Genomic DNA, 18,192 nt, shown 5'->3' with positions numbered 1-18,192 from the left:
TCCAGCGACCTTCCTGTGTGCTTTGCTGAAGCTGGGACAGAGACCAGGAGCCCAGGAGGCTGCTGCCAGAGGGCTACCCATCTTTTCCCAGCATCTTAAAGATACGTAGAACTGAATGTCACTTGTGTCATGGTTGCAAAGGTGACAAACAGTTTAGAAATTACACAGATGGTTCTGGGGCTGGCTGTTCCGCATCACTGCTGCCCAATTGCTGCAGCCGCCCATACCCTACGTCAGGGGCTGTGGCTTTAACGGACATCTCCTGTTGTTATTTCCCTCCAGGAGCTACAACTCCTGGAAAGAGGGGGAAAGGAGGGGGAAGGGGAGGAAGAAAGAGAAGTGAAAGAGGAAAAAGGAGGGGAAAGGGGGGGGGGGGGGGGAAAGGGGGACGTGGCAACTTTTTAAAAAGCATGCGTGGGGAGACGGTGAAAAAGGGTGATGAGTTGACGACTCCCAACAGGGTAGCAGCCACAGCCTGGAAGCATGATTGCAGGGCTCCTGGCAAGTGGAGTGGAGTGGCTGCTGCTGGAATGCGTCCTGGAGAGGCTGCAGGGCAGCAGCGAGCGGCCGCCGGTGTGGTGCAGCGAGTTCCACCAAACCTAGCGAACCTAGTGCTGACATACCGACGTGTGTGAAGTGGCAGGGCAATGCTAGTTGGAAGGCGAGCCAAGGCCCCTGCGAAGAGAGCAAGGCTTGTGAGCTGATGGTGGTGTGGAGAAGCTACATCAGCTTGGGATAGGCAGCTTTTAGTGGGTGGCTCCACATCAAGGGGAAGCCCTTGATGGGATTAAAAGTAACTAGTGTCTTTACAAAGGAAGAATTGTCTAAGAGGGACCTGGAAGAGAAAGGGAGAAACCAGACAGTTCACCTTAACTATGTGTATGTAAATCACAAAAGGGCCTCTGCTAAGTACCTTACCTTGAACCTTGATGGAAATCAGTAGGGGTCTGTCTGAAGATAGCAGGCACTAAACACAGCCTGAACTTCTGAAATTTTTAGGACAGAGTGCAGCCTTAATATACTACTGAGTGTTAACTTCTCCACCCAGAGAAGTGAAGAACCTAATTTAAATGCACATACAATGTAGGATGCAGGCGGGGTTACATGTGATGGGGGACATGTAGTAAGCTTTTCAGGAAAGACTGTAAATCCTGAGTACCTGAGCCAATGGGGAAAGGGAGAGGGAAATTTCCATCCGGGAATTTAGGATGAAAGGGGAGCTGCGTCTTCCAGCTATTTGAGAGACCCCACAAGGAATTGTCATGTGTACTCTCCCTTTATTCGAATAAAGTTTTACAAGACTCCACTGTCTCCATTGTGAACAGGAACTTCTAAATTGGAAGATTTTTTACCTTACGCCCTCCACTGGACTTTTAATATTTATTGTCTGCTGTGCAGTCATCACAATGAAATCATCCTGCGCGTTGTTTTTTTTTTATATATATATAATTCACGAAAACTATAAACTCAAACTCTCCAAAAAACAATCTAGCAAAAAACCCGAACAAATACCAACCCCCCCAGCCATCACCTTCCTAAGTACAGCGGTTGTTAGCACAGGTAGCCGGAGCGTCCCGCGGCCCCACAGCCCGCAAGGCACACGCTTTTGGAAGCCGGTTCACCGAACATTCTCCTGCCTTGCTGCGTGCCTCTCCGCTATCACTGAGCCCGTCAGATTGTCGGCGCTGACACACCCCTAAGCGCATCGCAGAACAAACCTGCGTCTGGATCGGGGCTGAGAAGATGAGGCTTAATGGCTGTGTGCAGCGCCGCAACGATGCGCTGCCCGGAGAGTGGAACCTGGGCCGCCGCGGGAACCTGTTTCGGCTGTGCACGCCCGGGTGGGGCGATAAGGAGGGCCGGACTGCTAGGCCGGAAGCAGGTGAGGGGACGCTTCCTGCGAGCGGACAGCAGCAGCAGCAGCGTGGTGGAGCAATGGCTCGTGAAGGCGGCGGGTTGTTCGCCGGGTTCCGCGTGCTTGGGCTTTTCAGCAGCCACGTCCCTCATGTCCTGCGTTACCACGGCCGCCACCGAGAGTTCTACCTGGCCACCGCCGTCGGGCGCAGCATCCACACCTACAACGTGAGTACAAGTCCCCTTCTTTTCCCCGGTCTCCTGTGGGTCATTAGGCCGCCCTGGCGCTGGCCGACATTGGGCCTTGGGAGAGCCGGAGCCGCGCGGGGTAGCTCGTCCGCGTACGGAGCAGGGCCGAGCCGTCGCTTCTTCCCTCCCCGCTGCTGGAACCCCCGCCAAAAAACAACATCATGACTATCCTGAAGCGGGAGGCGGAAGCCTGTGCGGAAGGCCGCAGCGCCCTAGGAGTTGGTATCGGTGGCATGCGGGATGAAGCTTTTTCTTCGATGCTTGATAAACCAAGATCATCTCCAGTTTGGACAGCTGCACTTTAGCGGTTAAGGGCTACAGTTTGAGGGACAAACCACTAGATCGTACTAGATTCTTCTGTACAGAAACACATGAGCATAATTTAGTTCTCTAAGTTGAAAGCTAGTAACACTGACTCATTTTGTGCTGTATAATAAGAGCATTTTCGGTATAGAGAAACAGTACCAAAGCAGAACTGAATCGAGTGATTATAGTGAACAGTAGAGTGCAGACTGCATAGAACTTCTGTGCATGTATAGTGTTTTAGTGTTCACTCCTGACAATCTTGACTTTGATCTAAAACAGTAATGAACGTCCCTGAAAAAAGATGACTAACTGAAAAAAAAAAAATCTATGTGAACAGAGGTGGCAATATAGTGTGGTTGTAGTGGAAGTGAAGTAGAAGCAGAGATGGTTTGAAAACAAATTTGCTCAAGTTATGCAAACTGTCTAAGCATGTGCTCAGTTTCCTGTGCATTAGGGTGAAGTATATCAAGAAGCACAACTTACTATTGCTGAATAGTTGTCTTTTAGAAAACATATTGTCTTAGTCCTTTTGATCTATTTGCAGCCTTTCCTGAAGATACTGTTGTAGACTAAAATGAAGGATTTTTCTTTCTTGTGGGGCATATAAATTCCTTACCTTGGTTGGTTGCTAGAATTTTGAATTTCTTTTTATAGAAAATTCATTGCAACTAATCACTATAAATGCCATTTTATTGTTTTCATTGCAGGTGAAGAAACTTGGTATTGTTGCTGTGAGTAAGTATACACAGATCATTACCTTTTTTTTTTAATACATCTGACATCTGCATTTTATTCTCAACTCAAAAATGGAAAATTCATTGTATGTACTAATATTTGCACTGAAATATATTGAAAATAGTCTTAAGAAATTGCACATAGCAATATGGAAATAAGATTGCTGTTGGCAGTGCATATTGCTCCTCTTGTTCTTCCAAGAATACTCCCTAAGCCTTAAGGAGTAAGCAATGACTAAAGCTGTTAATACCAAATCCTACTTTCTGTTTGTTTGGGGATTTTGTTTGTTTTTGTGTTTACTAGAAGGCTGTGTTATAGAAGGAAAGTAATTACAGGAACAAAACAGGTGTTGATGAGACTAGAAGTCTTCAGAAAGTTTAACAAATTGGCTGAACTGCTGAATACAAAGCATGTGGATCAGTGGCTTGACATCCAGTTGGTAACAAAGCATAACACCCTAGGTGTCAACAGTACCTTCACCAACAACCTGTGTGATGAGGTGGTGTACACTCTTAGCAAAAATTCGTAGATCATGCTTTGGCTAAGGAGTAGCTGACAGCCAGAGTGGCAGGGCTTCAGTTCAGGGAAGTGTTGCAAAATACTAACAACTGGGCCAACAGAAACCTCACCAAGTTCAGTGAGAGCAAGTGCAGAACACTACACCTGGGCAGGACAAGATGGGAATTGACTGGCTGCATGGCATCTTGCGAAAAAGGAGCTGGGGCTGTGCTTGTGCCAAGTTGAATTTGGATCAAATAACTGGATATGACAAGCCATGTACTGAGCTGCATTGGGAATGTGGCACAGGGAAGGCTGTTAGCTCTCCTGTACTTCATGCTGGTGAGGCAATACCTGGGCTGTGATAAACAGTGTGGTTGCCCAGCACTTTCTTTTCTTTCAGGAGTGAAAGAAGCTGAGGAGTATGAGGAGAGGCGTTGAAGTACCTGGATTTATTTAGTGTTGTGAAGGGAAGAATATGGGACAACCTAGAGGTAGTCTGTTACCTGAAGGACAGTTAAGGACATGGCAGAGCTGAATTTGTGGTGGCGTGGTAGACAAGGTAATAGGTAGGCAACAGCCACAAATTGCAGCTTGAGGGGGTCACAGCAGAGGTTAAGAAAAATGACCCTGACCAAGACAGAAGGGTCTACAGACAGAAGCTTTACAGTGTAGAGCTGTAGCGATCTCTTTCCCCAGAAGTTCTAAAGACTGCTGGGCATGGATGCAGTTAATGCTATCCGATACTGGTAATCCAGCTGTGGGAGGAGCTGCACGAAAGGTTGAACTAGGTTATTTACAGCTGATGTTTACATGATTTAGTGAGATGCACGCTGTTTTGAAAAATAGGGTTTTTTACTTTGTATGTGATGTTCTTATGAACCTTATAAAGCAAAATAATTTTCATTAACAGAACACCTACAGTCTTGCAGAATAAAAGTCACACAATCAGGACTAGATTTAGGAGGTCTGCAGTTAATAGTTACAGTTGTAAACACATTAACATTAATGTTAATTCTCTTTTGGGCTTACAAAATCATAAAAATGTTGCATGTCCCATTAAATCCTTTTCACAGACTACATCTTACACAGATATGGGAAGACCTTGCTGCAGCCTTTTAAATACTTCAAGAGGACCTAAGAAATAAATAGATCATTTTAGCAGAGTTTGTTGCATTAGGACAAGGGACTAAAAGAGGGTGCATTTACACTAGATAAAAAACAAGACATTTTTTACTGTAAGGGTGGTGAAACACTGACACAGGTAACATGGAGAGATGGTGAAAACCCCATCCGTGACCCCTTTCAAGATCAGATTGTACTGCCCTTTAAGCAACTTGGTATAGTTAAGTATGTCTGTGCTAATTTCAGAAGGGTTGGACTCGATGACCTTTAAAGCTCTTTTACAGCCCAAACTGTCCTATGATTCTGTAACCACGTAAGCTTTTTCAGAAATTGAGATGCTTGCATACAAAACTAAGGGAAAAGGTGCTACTCATCAGTGTTACTGATGTTATGTAGTTGGTACTCTTACTGGGAGTGTGCTTAAAACTGTCCTGGCCTAAGCAATCTTCTGTACAGCTCATGTGAAATACTAGTTACCTGTCTATAGAGATGATTAGGGCACTAAAATATACCACTTACAACTGAGAGACTTGAGTCTTTTTAGTCTGGAAATGAACTAAGGGAGGATCTCACAAATGTTCCTAAATACCTAAAAGGTGAGCATCAGGAGGATGGGACCAGTATTTTTCAGTGGTGCCCAGTGACATGACAAGGGGCAGTAGAGACAAACTGAATGCGATCTACACATGAGAAAGCACTTGTTTAATTTAGAGGTGACAGAGATCTGAAACAGGCTGCTCAGAAAGGTCTGTTGTGGGTTTTTTTTAACATCTGGAGATGTTCAAAGCCCATCTGAAGGGGTTCCTCTGACCTTTAAGTGAACCTGCTTTGGACTTCATGATCTCGTGGTCCCTTCCAACCCCTACCATTCTATAATTCTGTAGCCTGATTATAGGTCTGAGTTGCTTCAGAGGTATTAAGGGAAGATGTCTTAACACATTTGCACAAATGAAACCTCTCTAAGTGCAAGCTTTTTTATTTCTTAGTTGTTTTTTTTTTTTTCATTGAAGCGGTGCTTCAGTTTGGCAAGGAGTACAGGATTCTTTGTGTCTGCTAATACTTTATAATACAAAGTAACACATAGTATGATACAAAGGTGACATGTGATGATGCAGGTTTGTGTGGTAGGTGCACTCCCTGTTGTGACTGATGATGGATTTTTGATCTGGTGTTTCTTTGTACAATCGTTAAGTGCCGTGATAACGCGTTTTTAACATTTCTTCTATATTGAGAGTGCTTTTTCCTGGAGTTTTCTACCATTTGGGACCACAGCAGCAGATTGTCAATGTGGTCTGTAGTTTTGACTCTTTCATCATTTGAGCTAGTGAAGTAGCTGACTTGCGCTACTCTATCTGAACCAGTCACAAGGTAGGGAGTGGGATGTTTTCTTACAGCATAGATTCCCATTGTCTGTAGCCATATCTGGGGGAACAGCTGCATGAGGGAGTCCCTAGCTTCCAGTTAGCTTAACCTAATAGGCATTGCATTATCTGTTTGCAGTCCAGTAGGCTATGGGGCCTATACAATCTGCAGAAGTGTTGTTGTGGGATAAGTTCTTTAGAAACTCCAATACATCTAAAGTGTGCCTTTACCTAGAGTGCTAATATGATATTTTAAGTGTTTCAAAAGATTGTGATCTATCGTTCGTATTCATGATAATGCTACTTGTATGGTGTTATTTATGATAATAGCATTCAGCTGAAATGTGTGCATTGCTCTGTGAAACTCTACAGAATGTTCAACAGGAGAGCTTTCTTGGTGGGTCAGCACACTAAATAAATACGTTTCCAGGCTTGCTTTTTTGTTATGTACCTGAAACTTGTTAAACTTTTCTTCTGTTTGCTTAACAGGTAATGCTTTGCCACAGGACATTACATGTTTGGCAGCAGACCACATGTTGATATTTGCTTCATACGACAATATTCTTCATGCTTTTGCCAGGAACAAAGAGGTTTTTATTAGTTTACTTACTGCTTTGTAGTACCAAACAGTTGTGTAGCATTTGTATTTTCAAGACAGTTAATTTTCTACAGATGTCTATTGCCAGAGATTTTTTTTGGTACCTTCAATTGTAGGAAAACAAAAACAGCAGAAGGAGGAATAAAAAGCATATTGACTTTGCTCTCATTCTCCCATTTTAATGGCTTACCTATGATTTTGTTTTAGTTAAAATAACGAAGTAGTTACTTGAAGATAAAAAATAATTAACTTCCATAAATTAAATTAAGTAATTAAAAATACTTAGTTAAAGTATTTTTGCCAACAGTTTTAAATGTTTAACAGTTTGGATGGGTGGAGTCTTTGCTGGTTAAAAAACTGGCTGCATGGCCAAATCCAGAGAGTTGTAGTGAACGGAATTAAATCCAGTTGGCAGCTAGTCACAAGCAGTGTTCCCCAGGGCTCAGTTTCAGGGCCAGTCTTCTTTAATATCTTTTATCAGTTACCTGGATGAGGTGATTGAGTTCACCCTAAAGTAAGCTTACAGACAGCACCACACTGAGTGGGAGTGCTGATATACTCAAAGGTAGGAACGCTCTGCAGAAGGCTGGATTGGTGGGCTGAGGTTAATTGTGTGAGGGTTAACAAGGCCAAATGCTGGGTCCTGCACTTAGGATACAACTCCTCTATGCATTCCACAGGCTTAGGGCAGAGTGACTGAAAAGCTCCCTGGCAGAAAAGGACTTGGGTGTGCTGGCTGTCAGCCAGCTGAGTGTGAGCCAGCAGTGTCATGTATCAGAAATAGTGTGGCCATCAGGACTGGGGAAGTAATTGTGCTCTTGTACACTGATGAGGCTGCCCCTTGAATACTGTTTTCAGTTTTGAGACCCTCACTACAAGGATGCTGAGTTCTGGACCTTGTCCAGAGAGGGGCAACAAAGCTGGGGAAGGGTATGGAGAACAAGTTTTATGAGGAGTGGCTGGAGGATCATTTGGTGTGGAGAAGGCTGAGAGGAGGCCTTACTGTTCTCTGCAACTACCTGGAAGGAGGTTGTAGTGAGGTCGGTGTTGGTCTCTTCTGCCCAGGAACAAGTGATAGACTGAGAGAAAATGGCCTCAAGTTGCACCAGGGAGTTTTAGACTGGATATTAGGAAAAATTTCTTCACTGAAAGAGTGGTCAGGCATTGGAACAGCTTGCCCAGGGAGGGCAGAGTCACTCTCCTTGGACATGTCCAAAAAGTGCGTAGACGAGGCAGTTCAGGACATCGTTTAATGGCCACAGTGGTGTCAAGTTAACTGTTGGACTTGATGATCTTAGAGGTTTTTTTCAACCAAAACAATTCTATCATTCTATGAAGTATCAGATAAAACAATTTACTTTCCACTTTCAGTTCTGTGGCCTTTCCATGTATTTTATTTAAACTTGCTGCTGTCATGTGTTAGCTGTCTTCAAGTTATATGTTAACATGATATGCTACCCAAACAGCTTCTATTGAAAACATTTTTACTTTGAAATTGCAGGTGGTTCATACCTATGAAGGTCACAAGGCAAGGATACACCTTCTGCAGCCTTTTGGTGATCATGTCATCTCTGTGGATGTTGATAATGTTCTTATTGTTTGGAATATACAGTCAGAAGGTGAAAGACACTTTACTTTTGTTAATGTTTTATAGGATAAGACTGTTAAGCATTGAACAATTACATTGTTGGTCTTTTTTTAATGAGCATGTTCAGAAGCAGTTTATTCTTAAAAACAAAAAAAAAGAAAAAAATTTCTTAAATTATAATGCTACTAGTAGAAGTCCTAGGCCTGCAATAATTTTTCATGAATGGATCCTACACCACATTTGGAGACCCAGTAAACTTCCATATAGGTGTAAAGAGAGGTGCTTATATGGAAACTGCATTTTAGTGTTCCGTTTTTGGGTAAAAACTGCAGTACAGCAGTTTTGGGACCATCTCTGAAATCCTGTAGTTCCATGACAGTTGCAGGTTGATGTAAGATTGTGTCCACATCTCCTTATGTTGTTGTAAAGTGCCTTACAAAGTCTTGTTTGAGTGCTGTGTGTTTTTTCCTTTAGTAAACATTCTTACTAGTGTGAGCAGCATCATTTCCTGCTTGGTTGCTGAGTCTTGAAAGTGACTGCAGACAGGCTTCAGAAATTTGAAGTTGCTATAACAAACAAAAGGCTAATCAGTTGAGGTGTTTTGCTCAGGCAGGAGCAGAAATCCTTCAGAAAGATATGAATCACTAGACTTTTGCCAGCATTGTTGTGCTAGATAGGGAAAACATACCTTCAAGCCAACACATGTTATAAAGTAAGTTTAGCCTGTCCTGCTATGCATTTGCTAATCCTTTAATGCAAAAAACACCAGTTACTGGATGTATATGGGGTAAACATTGGTTGTACCTTTACATCTGCCAAGAAATGACAAGCCTGCAGGTTTGTAGGGGTAGTCATGCAAACATTGTTTCTTTTGTGTTTTTTTTCCTCAGAGGAGTATCTTCACATGGATTTTGATAATGCCACATTTGCTGTTTCTGCACTTCTGCATCCCAGCACCTATTTGAATAAAGTTCTCCTTGCGAGTGAGCAAGGGAGCTTGCAGCTGTGGAATATAAGCTCCAAGTAAGATTCCTAATAACTTAGATACACTTCATGCTTCATGTTCATGTGCAGTAAATAATGCCATGTTGTTTGGCACAAATTTTCATTTGATCTGACTCCAGGAACAGGGAGCTGCTGCTCCCTGAATGCTGATGCCTTTCAAGTTGCATGTTGTTTACTCTCCCTGCAAAATATCAAGGATTGTTCTTTACAGCAAGAGTGGTGAGACAGTGGAATAGGTTGCCCAGGGAAGCTGTGGAGGTGTTCAGGGCCAGCAGGTGAACGAGGCCTTGATTGGTGTGGTCCTGCCAATGCTACAGGGGGCTGGAACTAGATGATCTTCAAGGTCTCTTCCAACCCAAACCATTCTATGACTTTTTTAATGATTTTGTTTTAAGTATAATTATTTAGTTTTATTTATTGGAATCACATAGATTTCTTATGAAATAATTAAAATAATAGTGAATACTTGTTCAGGCCTTCTGCCACCCTTCTTCTAAGCTTAATTTGCTTGTTTGTTGTCCAAGGATCTGCTGGCGGTTAGTATGGAGGTAATTAGTAGCATCTGATACTTAAACTGAATGTGTAGACATGAAGGTGTCTCTGAGCACATTGTAGTAGAGCAGTATGGGATTGTTTTGTCCCTACCATGATCAGATGCTTTTATAACTTGTGAACATTACTGCTACAGTAAACTACACTGCATGTTAATGTGCATACTGCAACTTGCATAGTCGAGTGTTATATTTTCAAAATTACTGTATACTTTCAGTGATATCAGTGCTAATTTTTTCTTTCATATTTCTATGCTTTGGGGATGCTGTATATGCTATAAAAGTTAGGAAATAGGAACAACCTAAAAATACAGACAAATTACTCTGCTTACGGCTCTTCAATGCCTTTAGCTGCATCTGAGATGACAGAAAGTCTTCGCTAGGTGGCTTAGTTTGGTTTTGAAGTGTATAAAGACTTAGAGAACGGTTACTAATCTTTTAGCACTGTTTGTGAGTCAAGGAGTTTCTGGGTTTGACTTGTTTCCTACATAGATACCTTGTAGGTAGGTATGGGCACAGTTAGACAAAAGAATACATTGGAAAAACTGAAGGGAAAGTTTTGTCATTGTCATCATGGAGTGGCTTAGGTCAGAAGGGAGCTTAGAGATCATCTACTCCAACCTCACTGCCATGGACAGGGATACCTCTTAACTAGACTCAGTTGCTCAAGGCCTTATCCAGCCTGGCTTTGAACACTTCCAGGGTGTGGGCATCCACAACTTCTGTAAGCAACCTGTTCCAGTGTCTCACCACCCTCACAGTAAAAAATTTCTTCCTAGTATTTAGTTAAATTTACCCTTTTTTAGTTTGAAACCATTACACATGTCCCTCCCCATCTTTCCTCTAGGCCCCCTGTTAAGTATTGGAAAGCTGCTGCAAGGTCTTTCTGGAGCCTTCTTTTTTCCTGCCCAAACAGCCCCAGTCCTCTCAGCCTGTCCTCATAGAGGAGGTGCTCCATCCTCTGATCATCTTTGTGGCCCTGCTGGACCTACTTGAGTAGTTACTTTGCAGATGAAGGATTTATTTTTTCTTAGAAGTTGGACTAAGGCTGTCTTTTTATGTTGATGTTAAGAATTCTGAAGAAGTGTGTTATGATCAGAAGCACATAGGGATCAGCTGCCATAGAAGGGATCTGCCCTATTTTGTGTTTTGTAATTATATCACCTTTGAGGTATTAATGCATGACACGAAGTTTTTCAATAAAAATTAACCATTTTTTATTCTTAACCTTACTTAACTGTACTTATTTTTTTTTCCTTTTAACTGATTTATAGGAACAGGTGCTGACCTACTTTTCCATGTAAGCATATAGAAAGCATCCATTTTGTTGTGGAAAATCCAGAAGGGTTAATCAATTTATGGGGTTTGTTGTTTGTTTGTTTTCCAGCAAACTCTTATACTCGTTTCCAGGATGGCGCTCAGCAGTCACAACTCTTGAACAAGTTAGTATTTTTTGTGTCTTACTTTCTTACATAACTGGTCAGGAATAGCAGGCAGAATATAATTGTGTAAAATCACAGCAATAAATATTACTTGTATTCTCTCAGGTAGTTTTTAATAACCCTTGAGCATTTTAGGAATTGAAGAGAGGTGGATATAAAGGTTTTATTATCTGCCCTTCCTCTAATTCTAGTTCTGTTGCATTTAGTGTCTTACCTGTTTCAGTGTTTGTCTTGTCTGTAGTCTTTAGTTGCTGAATGATGCAACAAATTCACAGAAATTGCATGTTTGCAAGATGTGTATCATATAACTCTTTCAGCTAGTAGGTTTTTGCTGAATTTATTTTCCTTTGGAGGTTAATAAAATACAGATTTTGCCAATTCAAGGAAAGATTCTGTAAGTACATATCCTGTATTTTTGTAGATACAAAATCAATTAAAACTTACTGGTAGCATTGGTGGCAGCTTTGAACATGGTCTGCATGTTAAATGGGGTTTTGTGACAGGGTGTATACAGTCTACTAGAACTACAGAAAATTTGCTGAAGTGTTTTTCAAAGGAGTTCCAGCTTCTGGAAACAGAATTGTTTTCATCCAGTGGAGACTTAAGTACAAAATCTTGTTTAGATGTATCAGATGTTCAGTCATGTATTAAGGTAATACAGATAAACATCTCATGCAAGATGCCTTCCTTTACTGGGCTTAGATACATTGCCTTGTATGTATTGGATATTAGTAGTGTAGCAATAAACTGTTTCATTTCAGTTGCTCTTCCACTTCTTCTTGCAGGCTCCAGCAGTAGATGTTGTTGCTATTGGTCTTGTGTCTGGTCATATCATTGTACATAATATTAAATTTGATGAAACTCTGATGAAATTTCAACAAGACTGGGGTCCCATCACAGCAATATCTTTCCGTACAGGTAAGTCTTAGCACTTTTAATGAAAAAGTGTATAAAATCACTGCAGCTAATTGGAATGTAGGAACATATATTCTTATAAGGCATTTCAGAATCAAAATTCTGGATGAGAGTTTTAGGTTTCAGAGACTGCAAATAATCTGGAGAAGTTGCTAGTAAGTAAGGGATATCATGCACCTTCATTGTATTGTTTTATAGCGTTTTCTTGTGTACTGTCTCAGAGCACTGGAAATGTGACATACAGTGCCCTCTTTTTCAAAGAAAAGTAAGACTGTCTATAAACTACCAAGAGTTAATACAGTTATCTGAATTAGTGCAGAGTACTCAGTACACTCTTAAATAGGTTTGGATGCTAACTTTCCAGTAATGGCTCCCCCATCCAAAACAAAGTTAAAATATCAACATCTGGGTTATTACTGAATGTAGCACAAGGGAACATGGCTTACAAGTTTTTTTTGTCTAATGATGAGCACATTCTAGTTACTAAAGCTTTAATGTTGGTCCTGTCTATAGAGCTGTTGATGCTGAATCTAATTTCATCTGTGTAGACAAACTTGCAAGTCTTAACAGAATATAGATTGATGCAGACCCTTTTGAGGAAGAATGCTACTGGTGGGACTTGTGGAAAGACTTGTGAGAAGTAGAAAGAGTGCCTTTTTGTGTCTTCCATTTAACTCAAAATGTTAACAACATTAAATAACTTCCCTTGCCTGCTTGAATGAGTGGCTTTCAGAAATTTTCTAGTCTCTCCCTTCCCATCTTTGTGTTAGGAAATTTAGTGTAAATGTAATCGGGTTCTTTTGAACTCATGTACTCATTTCAGTCTTTGAGTAAAGTGCTGTTCATTTAAATTAAAATTAACTTGGCAAATTTCTGTATCTTTGAAGCTTTTCTGAAAAACAGAACCCTAAGCCTGTCTGTGTTAGTTATCTATGATGTGCCAGTTGGAAACTGTTTTTTATTTAGTTTGTTTGGGAATTTTGTTTTGTTGGTGCTACACAGGACATTTGGAGGAATTCCATCTTCACAAGATAAAGTTTAAAACTTACTCGAATGTGTAATATCTTTTTACAAGTTAGTATGATGTGTTTATCTCCTTAATATTACACAATCATAAATTCTTCAAATTGAGATTTTAATTATTGCTTGCAATGATTGAAAAAATCTGTGATAAACTTCTGAAATTTATTTTTACTAGCTGTTGAGCCAAACCCTTAAGAGTATCTAAAAAAGACCTGTAACTTCAGTACCTGAAGGGGGCCTACAAGAAGCTGGGAATGGACTTTTTACAAGGGTTTGTACTGGTAGGACGTGAGGGAATGGTTTAAGCTTGAGGTGGGTAGATTTAGATTGTATATTAGAAAGAAATTGTTTACAGTAAGGGTGGTGAGACACTGGACGAGATTCTTCAAGGAGGTTATGAATTCCCTGCCCTGAAAAAGTTCAAGGCTAGCTTGGATGAAGCCTTGAGAAATCTTGTCTAGTGGAGGGTGTCCATGTCCATGGTAGGGGGCTTGGGACTAGGCAATCTTTAAGGTCACTTTCAACACAAACCATTCTATGAATGAATCTATGAATAACATCTGGAGTGGTGTTACAATAGCTCTTCCATCCCATAGTATGAAGGCTGGTAAATTTGGGGAAGAAACTGTAACTTTTGAAAATGGTGCAGGTACAAAATCTTTTGTGCTTTCAGGCAAAACCTTTAGACATTGGCTGCTTGCTTTTTAGGTACATTGGTTACATGCTATGAAGAAAAAAACATCCTGGTTTTATGAGCAGTGAACTTTGTTTCTTTTCTGTTTGAATTACTATAGCATTTCAATAAAAAATATTTTTAGAGTCAATTTGAGAGTATTTTCTTGAGACAAGTCAAAGAACAAATCTTTTGGACTTTTTAAAAAAATTTTTAATTTTATTTTTCTTTTGTGGAGTAGATGGACACCCAGTAATGGCAGCTGGTAGTCCAATTGGACACATTGCTTTGTGGGATCTAGAAGAAAAGAAACTGATGTGTCAGATGCAAGATGCCCATTCCACAGCAATAGCTGGTATGTCGTTTGTCCCTGGAGAGCCTCTTCTTATTACTAATGGTGCTGATAATGCTATACGGGTAAGTTACAATAGCTGCTGCTATCTGCTGTTAATTTCTTTTGTAGTCCTCCAATGTGTCAATTTTTTGTTTGGATTAAACTAGCAATTCAAATACAGCAAAACTCCAGTTGCTGAAGTTGCTCTCAGCTGATCCGTAGCAGGGCTGTTTAAGGATTTGCTGCTTTGATGTCATTGCTTCATGATAGCCTTGAAGAAGAAAGCATTGGATCCACTTTTCCAGAAGCACTCTTTATATCCTTGTGCACTATTTTAAATATTCATCTGTTTTTATAATGTTCTGGTTAATGAACAGTTGCTGTTGGTAGAAGTCTCTTGTGCTTTGTGTCCCCTGATGCTATTAGCCCTTGGTGGAGTGACATAATAGACCCCAGGAAATAATCAGCTGCTGTATGTAGTGAAAACTTGCAGTGTCCTAGGGTCAAGGATGAAAGTCAATGTGTGAGGTTTGCTGTGGCAGCTCTCAGCTAAGCCTGCTCCACTACCAAGAGATGTAATTATTGGTAGCATTGTGTTAATCAGTTTCATTTTAATTCTTTCTTTTGGGAAGTAGGTGTGGATTTTTGACGGACCTGGTGGTATAGGACGTGTATTGAGAAGCCGAATGGGACATAGTGCACCACCAACAAAAATCAGATACCATGGGCAAAATGGACAGCAGATTCTTAGTGCAGGTATGAATTGTCATTCTTTGGTCCAATTTTGTATATGATAAAGAAAACCTGCAGAGCAAAGTGGCTTTATTTTATTAATACAGTAGATTGTATGTTAAGTGTTAGGTTTATGTCTTTACAAAATGTAGCAAATTATTAATGTAGACAGTATGATCTAGCACTGTTCCAGTTTCACAGTTTCCTCAGGAGGGTGTGTCAGCAGGTAAGCTGAAAAGTAGTTACAACCAGAAAAGCTTTTGTTATGCATATTTATAAGTTTGAATAAAAATTGTTTTGTTATGTCCTAAAGGAACTGTCTGCTAGTCAAAATGATAACCTGTAACAACTAGGGAAATTCTGCTGGGACAGGTTAAAAATAATCAGCATAGTGCATTTAATTACTTAAAGGAGACACTCCACGTTTTTCACTAGTTTAAGCAAGCTTTGTGGGTTGCATTGTCTTTGTAATTTGTTACAGTTCAATTGCGTCTGTAATACTTGTTCCCCAGGTCACTTGTATCAAGATACTAATCTGAAAGTGTAAAAATATGTGATTCTTCTTCCTTAGAGGCTACCATATTTAAAAATCTATATGTAGGTCCCTCAGGAAATGAATAGAATAGAATAGACCAGGTTGGAAGAGACCTTCAAGATCATCGCATCCAACCCATCAACCAATCCAACCCACCTAAACAACTAACCCATGGCACCAAGCACCCCATCAAGTCTCCTCCTGAAAACCTCCAATGATGGCAACTCCACCACCTCCCCAGGCAGCCCATTCCAATGGGCAATCACTCTCTCTGTATAGAACTTTTTCCTAATATCCAACCTAAACCTCCCCTGGTGCAGCCTGAGACTGTGTCCTCTTGTTCTGGTGCTGGCTGCTGGGAGAAGAGACCATCATCTGTCTGTCCTCAACCTCCCTTCAGGTAGTTGTAGAGAGTGGTAAGGTCACCCCTGAGTCTCCTTTTCTCCAGGCTAAGCAACCCCAGCTCCCTCAGCCTCTCCTCACAGGGCATGTGTTCCAAACCCCTCACCAACTTTGTTGCCCTTCTCTGGACTCATTGCAGCAAGTCAACATCCTTCCTAAACTGAGGGGCCCAGAACTGGACACAGTACTCAAGGTGCGGCCTAACCAGTGCAGAGTACAGGGGCAGAATGACCTCCCTGCTCCTGCTGGCCACACTGTTCCTGATGCAGGCCAGGATGCCATTGGCCCTCTTAGCTGCCTGGGTGCACTGCAGGCTCATGTTCAGCCTACCATCGACCAGTACCCCCAGGTCCCTCTCTGCCTGGCCACTCTCCAGCCACTCTGACCCCAGCCTGTAGCTCTGCATGGGGTTGCTGTGGCCAATGTGCAGAACCCGGCACTTGGATGTGTTAAATCTCATGCCGTTGGACTCTGCCCGTCTGCCCAGCCTGTCGAGGTCCCTCTGCAGAGGCTCTCTACTCTCCAGCAGATCAACTCCTGCCCCCAGCTTGGTGTCATCAGCAAATTTACTGATGATGGACTCAATGCCCTCATCCAGATCATGAATAAAGATGTTAAAGAGCATGGGGCCCAGCACTGATCCCTGGGGCACACCACTAGTGACTGGCCGCCAGCTGGATGTGGCACCATTCACCACCACTCTCTGGGCTCGGCCCTCCAGCCAGTTCCTAACCCAATGCAGTGTGCTCCCATCCAAGCCATGGGCTGACAGCTTGGCCAGGAGTTTGCTGTGGGGGACAGTGTCAAAGGCCTTGCTGAGGTCCAGGTAGACAACATCCACAGGTCTCTCCACATCCACCAGTTGGGTCACCTGATCATAGAAGGAGATCAGGTTGGTCAGGCAGGACCTGCCCTTCCTAAATCCATGCTGGCTCGGCCTGATCCCTTGGCCATCCTGGAAGTGCTGTGTGACTGCACTCAGGACGACCTGTTCCATAATCTTTCCTGACACTGAGGTCAGGCTGACAGGCCTATAATTCCCTGGCTCATCCAACCGGCCCTTCTTGTGGATGGGTGCAACGTTGGCCAGCTTCCAGTCTTCTGGGACCTCGCCAGTGAGCCAGGGCTTCTGAAAAATGATGGAGAATGATGAAGTACTAGATCATAATGTTTTGTGCCTAGAACACTTCAGTAATGGAATAATAGAGACTGGGATTGGTTAGCCTGTAGAAAAGGAGGCTCGGGGGATATCTTATCACTTCTATAACCATGTGAGAGAAGGTTGTAGCAAGGTGGAAGTCAGTCCTTTCTCCCAAGTAACAAGTGATAGGATGAGAGGTGATGGCTTCAAATTACACTGGGGAAGGTTTATATTGGCTATTAGGAAAAATTCCTTCACCAAGAGGGTTTTCCAAAAGTACTGGGACAGACTGCTCAGGAAAATGATTGAGTTGCCATTCCTGGAGGTATTTAAAAGATGTGCGTATATATAGTGTTTAGGATTATGGCTTAGTGGTGGACTTGGCAGTGCTGTGTTAAACAGTCAGACTTCTAAAGCAATTCTATGACTTTTTGCCTGATGCTTAGTAACTCTGAAGTAATGAAATTTTAGACATGGACAGTATTTCAAAACATTACACTACGTTTTTATGAAGGTTGCACCTAATACAGCACAGAATTATGCTGTGTTTTAAATCCCTTGCTGGTCATCTGACTAGTAACTTGAAATCAAGTAGCTAGTTACTTGACAGTAATTCAGCTCACACCAGATGAACCATGGTCACAGTCAAGAGTTGCTTGACAAACCTTCACATTTGCCTTTGCAGTTTACTGCTTTAGCTGTTCTTAAACATGGATAGGGCACAAAGACAACTGCTACAGCGAAAAGGATCTCAAGCTTTGAGAGTTCCTGTACCTGCAGTGAAAAGAAACTATCTCTCAGCATTTCATTCTGAACCAGTGGTAAAACTTTGTGCAAGAGAAATGAGGTAGCAGTGCTGTGGGGTGCTTTTATGTGCTACTGGTTTCTTAAAACTGGTGTCTTCACTCTCATTCACTTTCACCCTACTTAACATTTCTTCTAGTTCCCAGTACTTCCATATTTTGACATCAAGGAATACTGTAATTGTTGCATTACCTTTCAGATTCTTTTAAGTTTGACTAATCTTCCACTTCCTTACTTGTTTGGCCTAGTAAAAATACTTTGTGATTGTTCTGATTTTTAAAAATCATCTGAATGCCTTTAATTTTATGTGCATTGTACCGT

At 41.8% G+C, this 18,192-nt stretch overlaps 1 protein-coding gene across 1 annotated transcript in view; it reads left to right on the top strand.

Moving 5' to 3' along the window:
• Nucleotides 1–1,920: 1,920 nt before the first annotated feature.
• Nucleotides 1,921–18,192, top strand: part of WDR36 (WD repeat domain 36) — a 34,981-nt gene continuing 18,709 nt past the window's right edge. Inside the window, exons 1-9 of the mRNA XM_009904354.2 lie at nt 1,921–2,082; nt 3,117–3,144; nt 6,618–6,718; nt 8,228–8,345; nt 9,205–9,337; nt 11,258–11,312; nt 12,098–12,230; nt 14,165–14,340; nt 14,893–15,013. Coding sequence (XP_009902656.2) covers nt 1,936–2,082; nt 3,117–3,144; nt 6,618–6,718; nt 8,228–8,345; nt 9,205–9,337; nt 11,258–11,312; nt 12,098–12,230; nt 14,165–14,340; nt 14,893–15,013 — 1,012 coding nt within the window. The 5' untranslated portion in view covers nt 1,921–1,935. The remainder of the gene's footprint in view (nt 2,083–3,116; nt 3,145–6,617; nt 6,719–8,227; nt 8,346–9,204; nt 9,338–11,257; nt 11,313–12,097; nt 12,231–14,164; nt 14,341–14,892; nt 15,014–18,192) is intronic.

The sequence above is a fragment of the Dryobates pubescens genome, chromosome Z (assembly GCF_014839835.1).
Source record: "Dryobates pubescens isolate bDryPub1 chromosome Z, bDryPub1.pri, whole genome shotgun sequence".
Classification (NCBI taxonomy): Eukaryota; Metazoa; Chordata; class Aves; order Piciformes; family Picidae; genus Dryobates; species Dryobates pubescens.
Note: the sequence above shows the minus strand (reverse complement) of the source record. Positions and strands in the feature narration are given on the sequence as shown.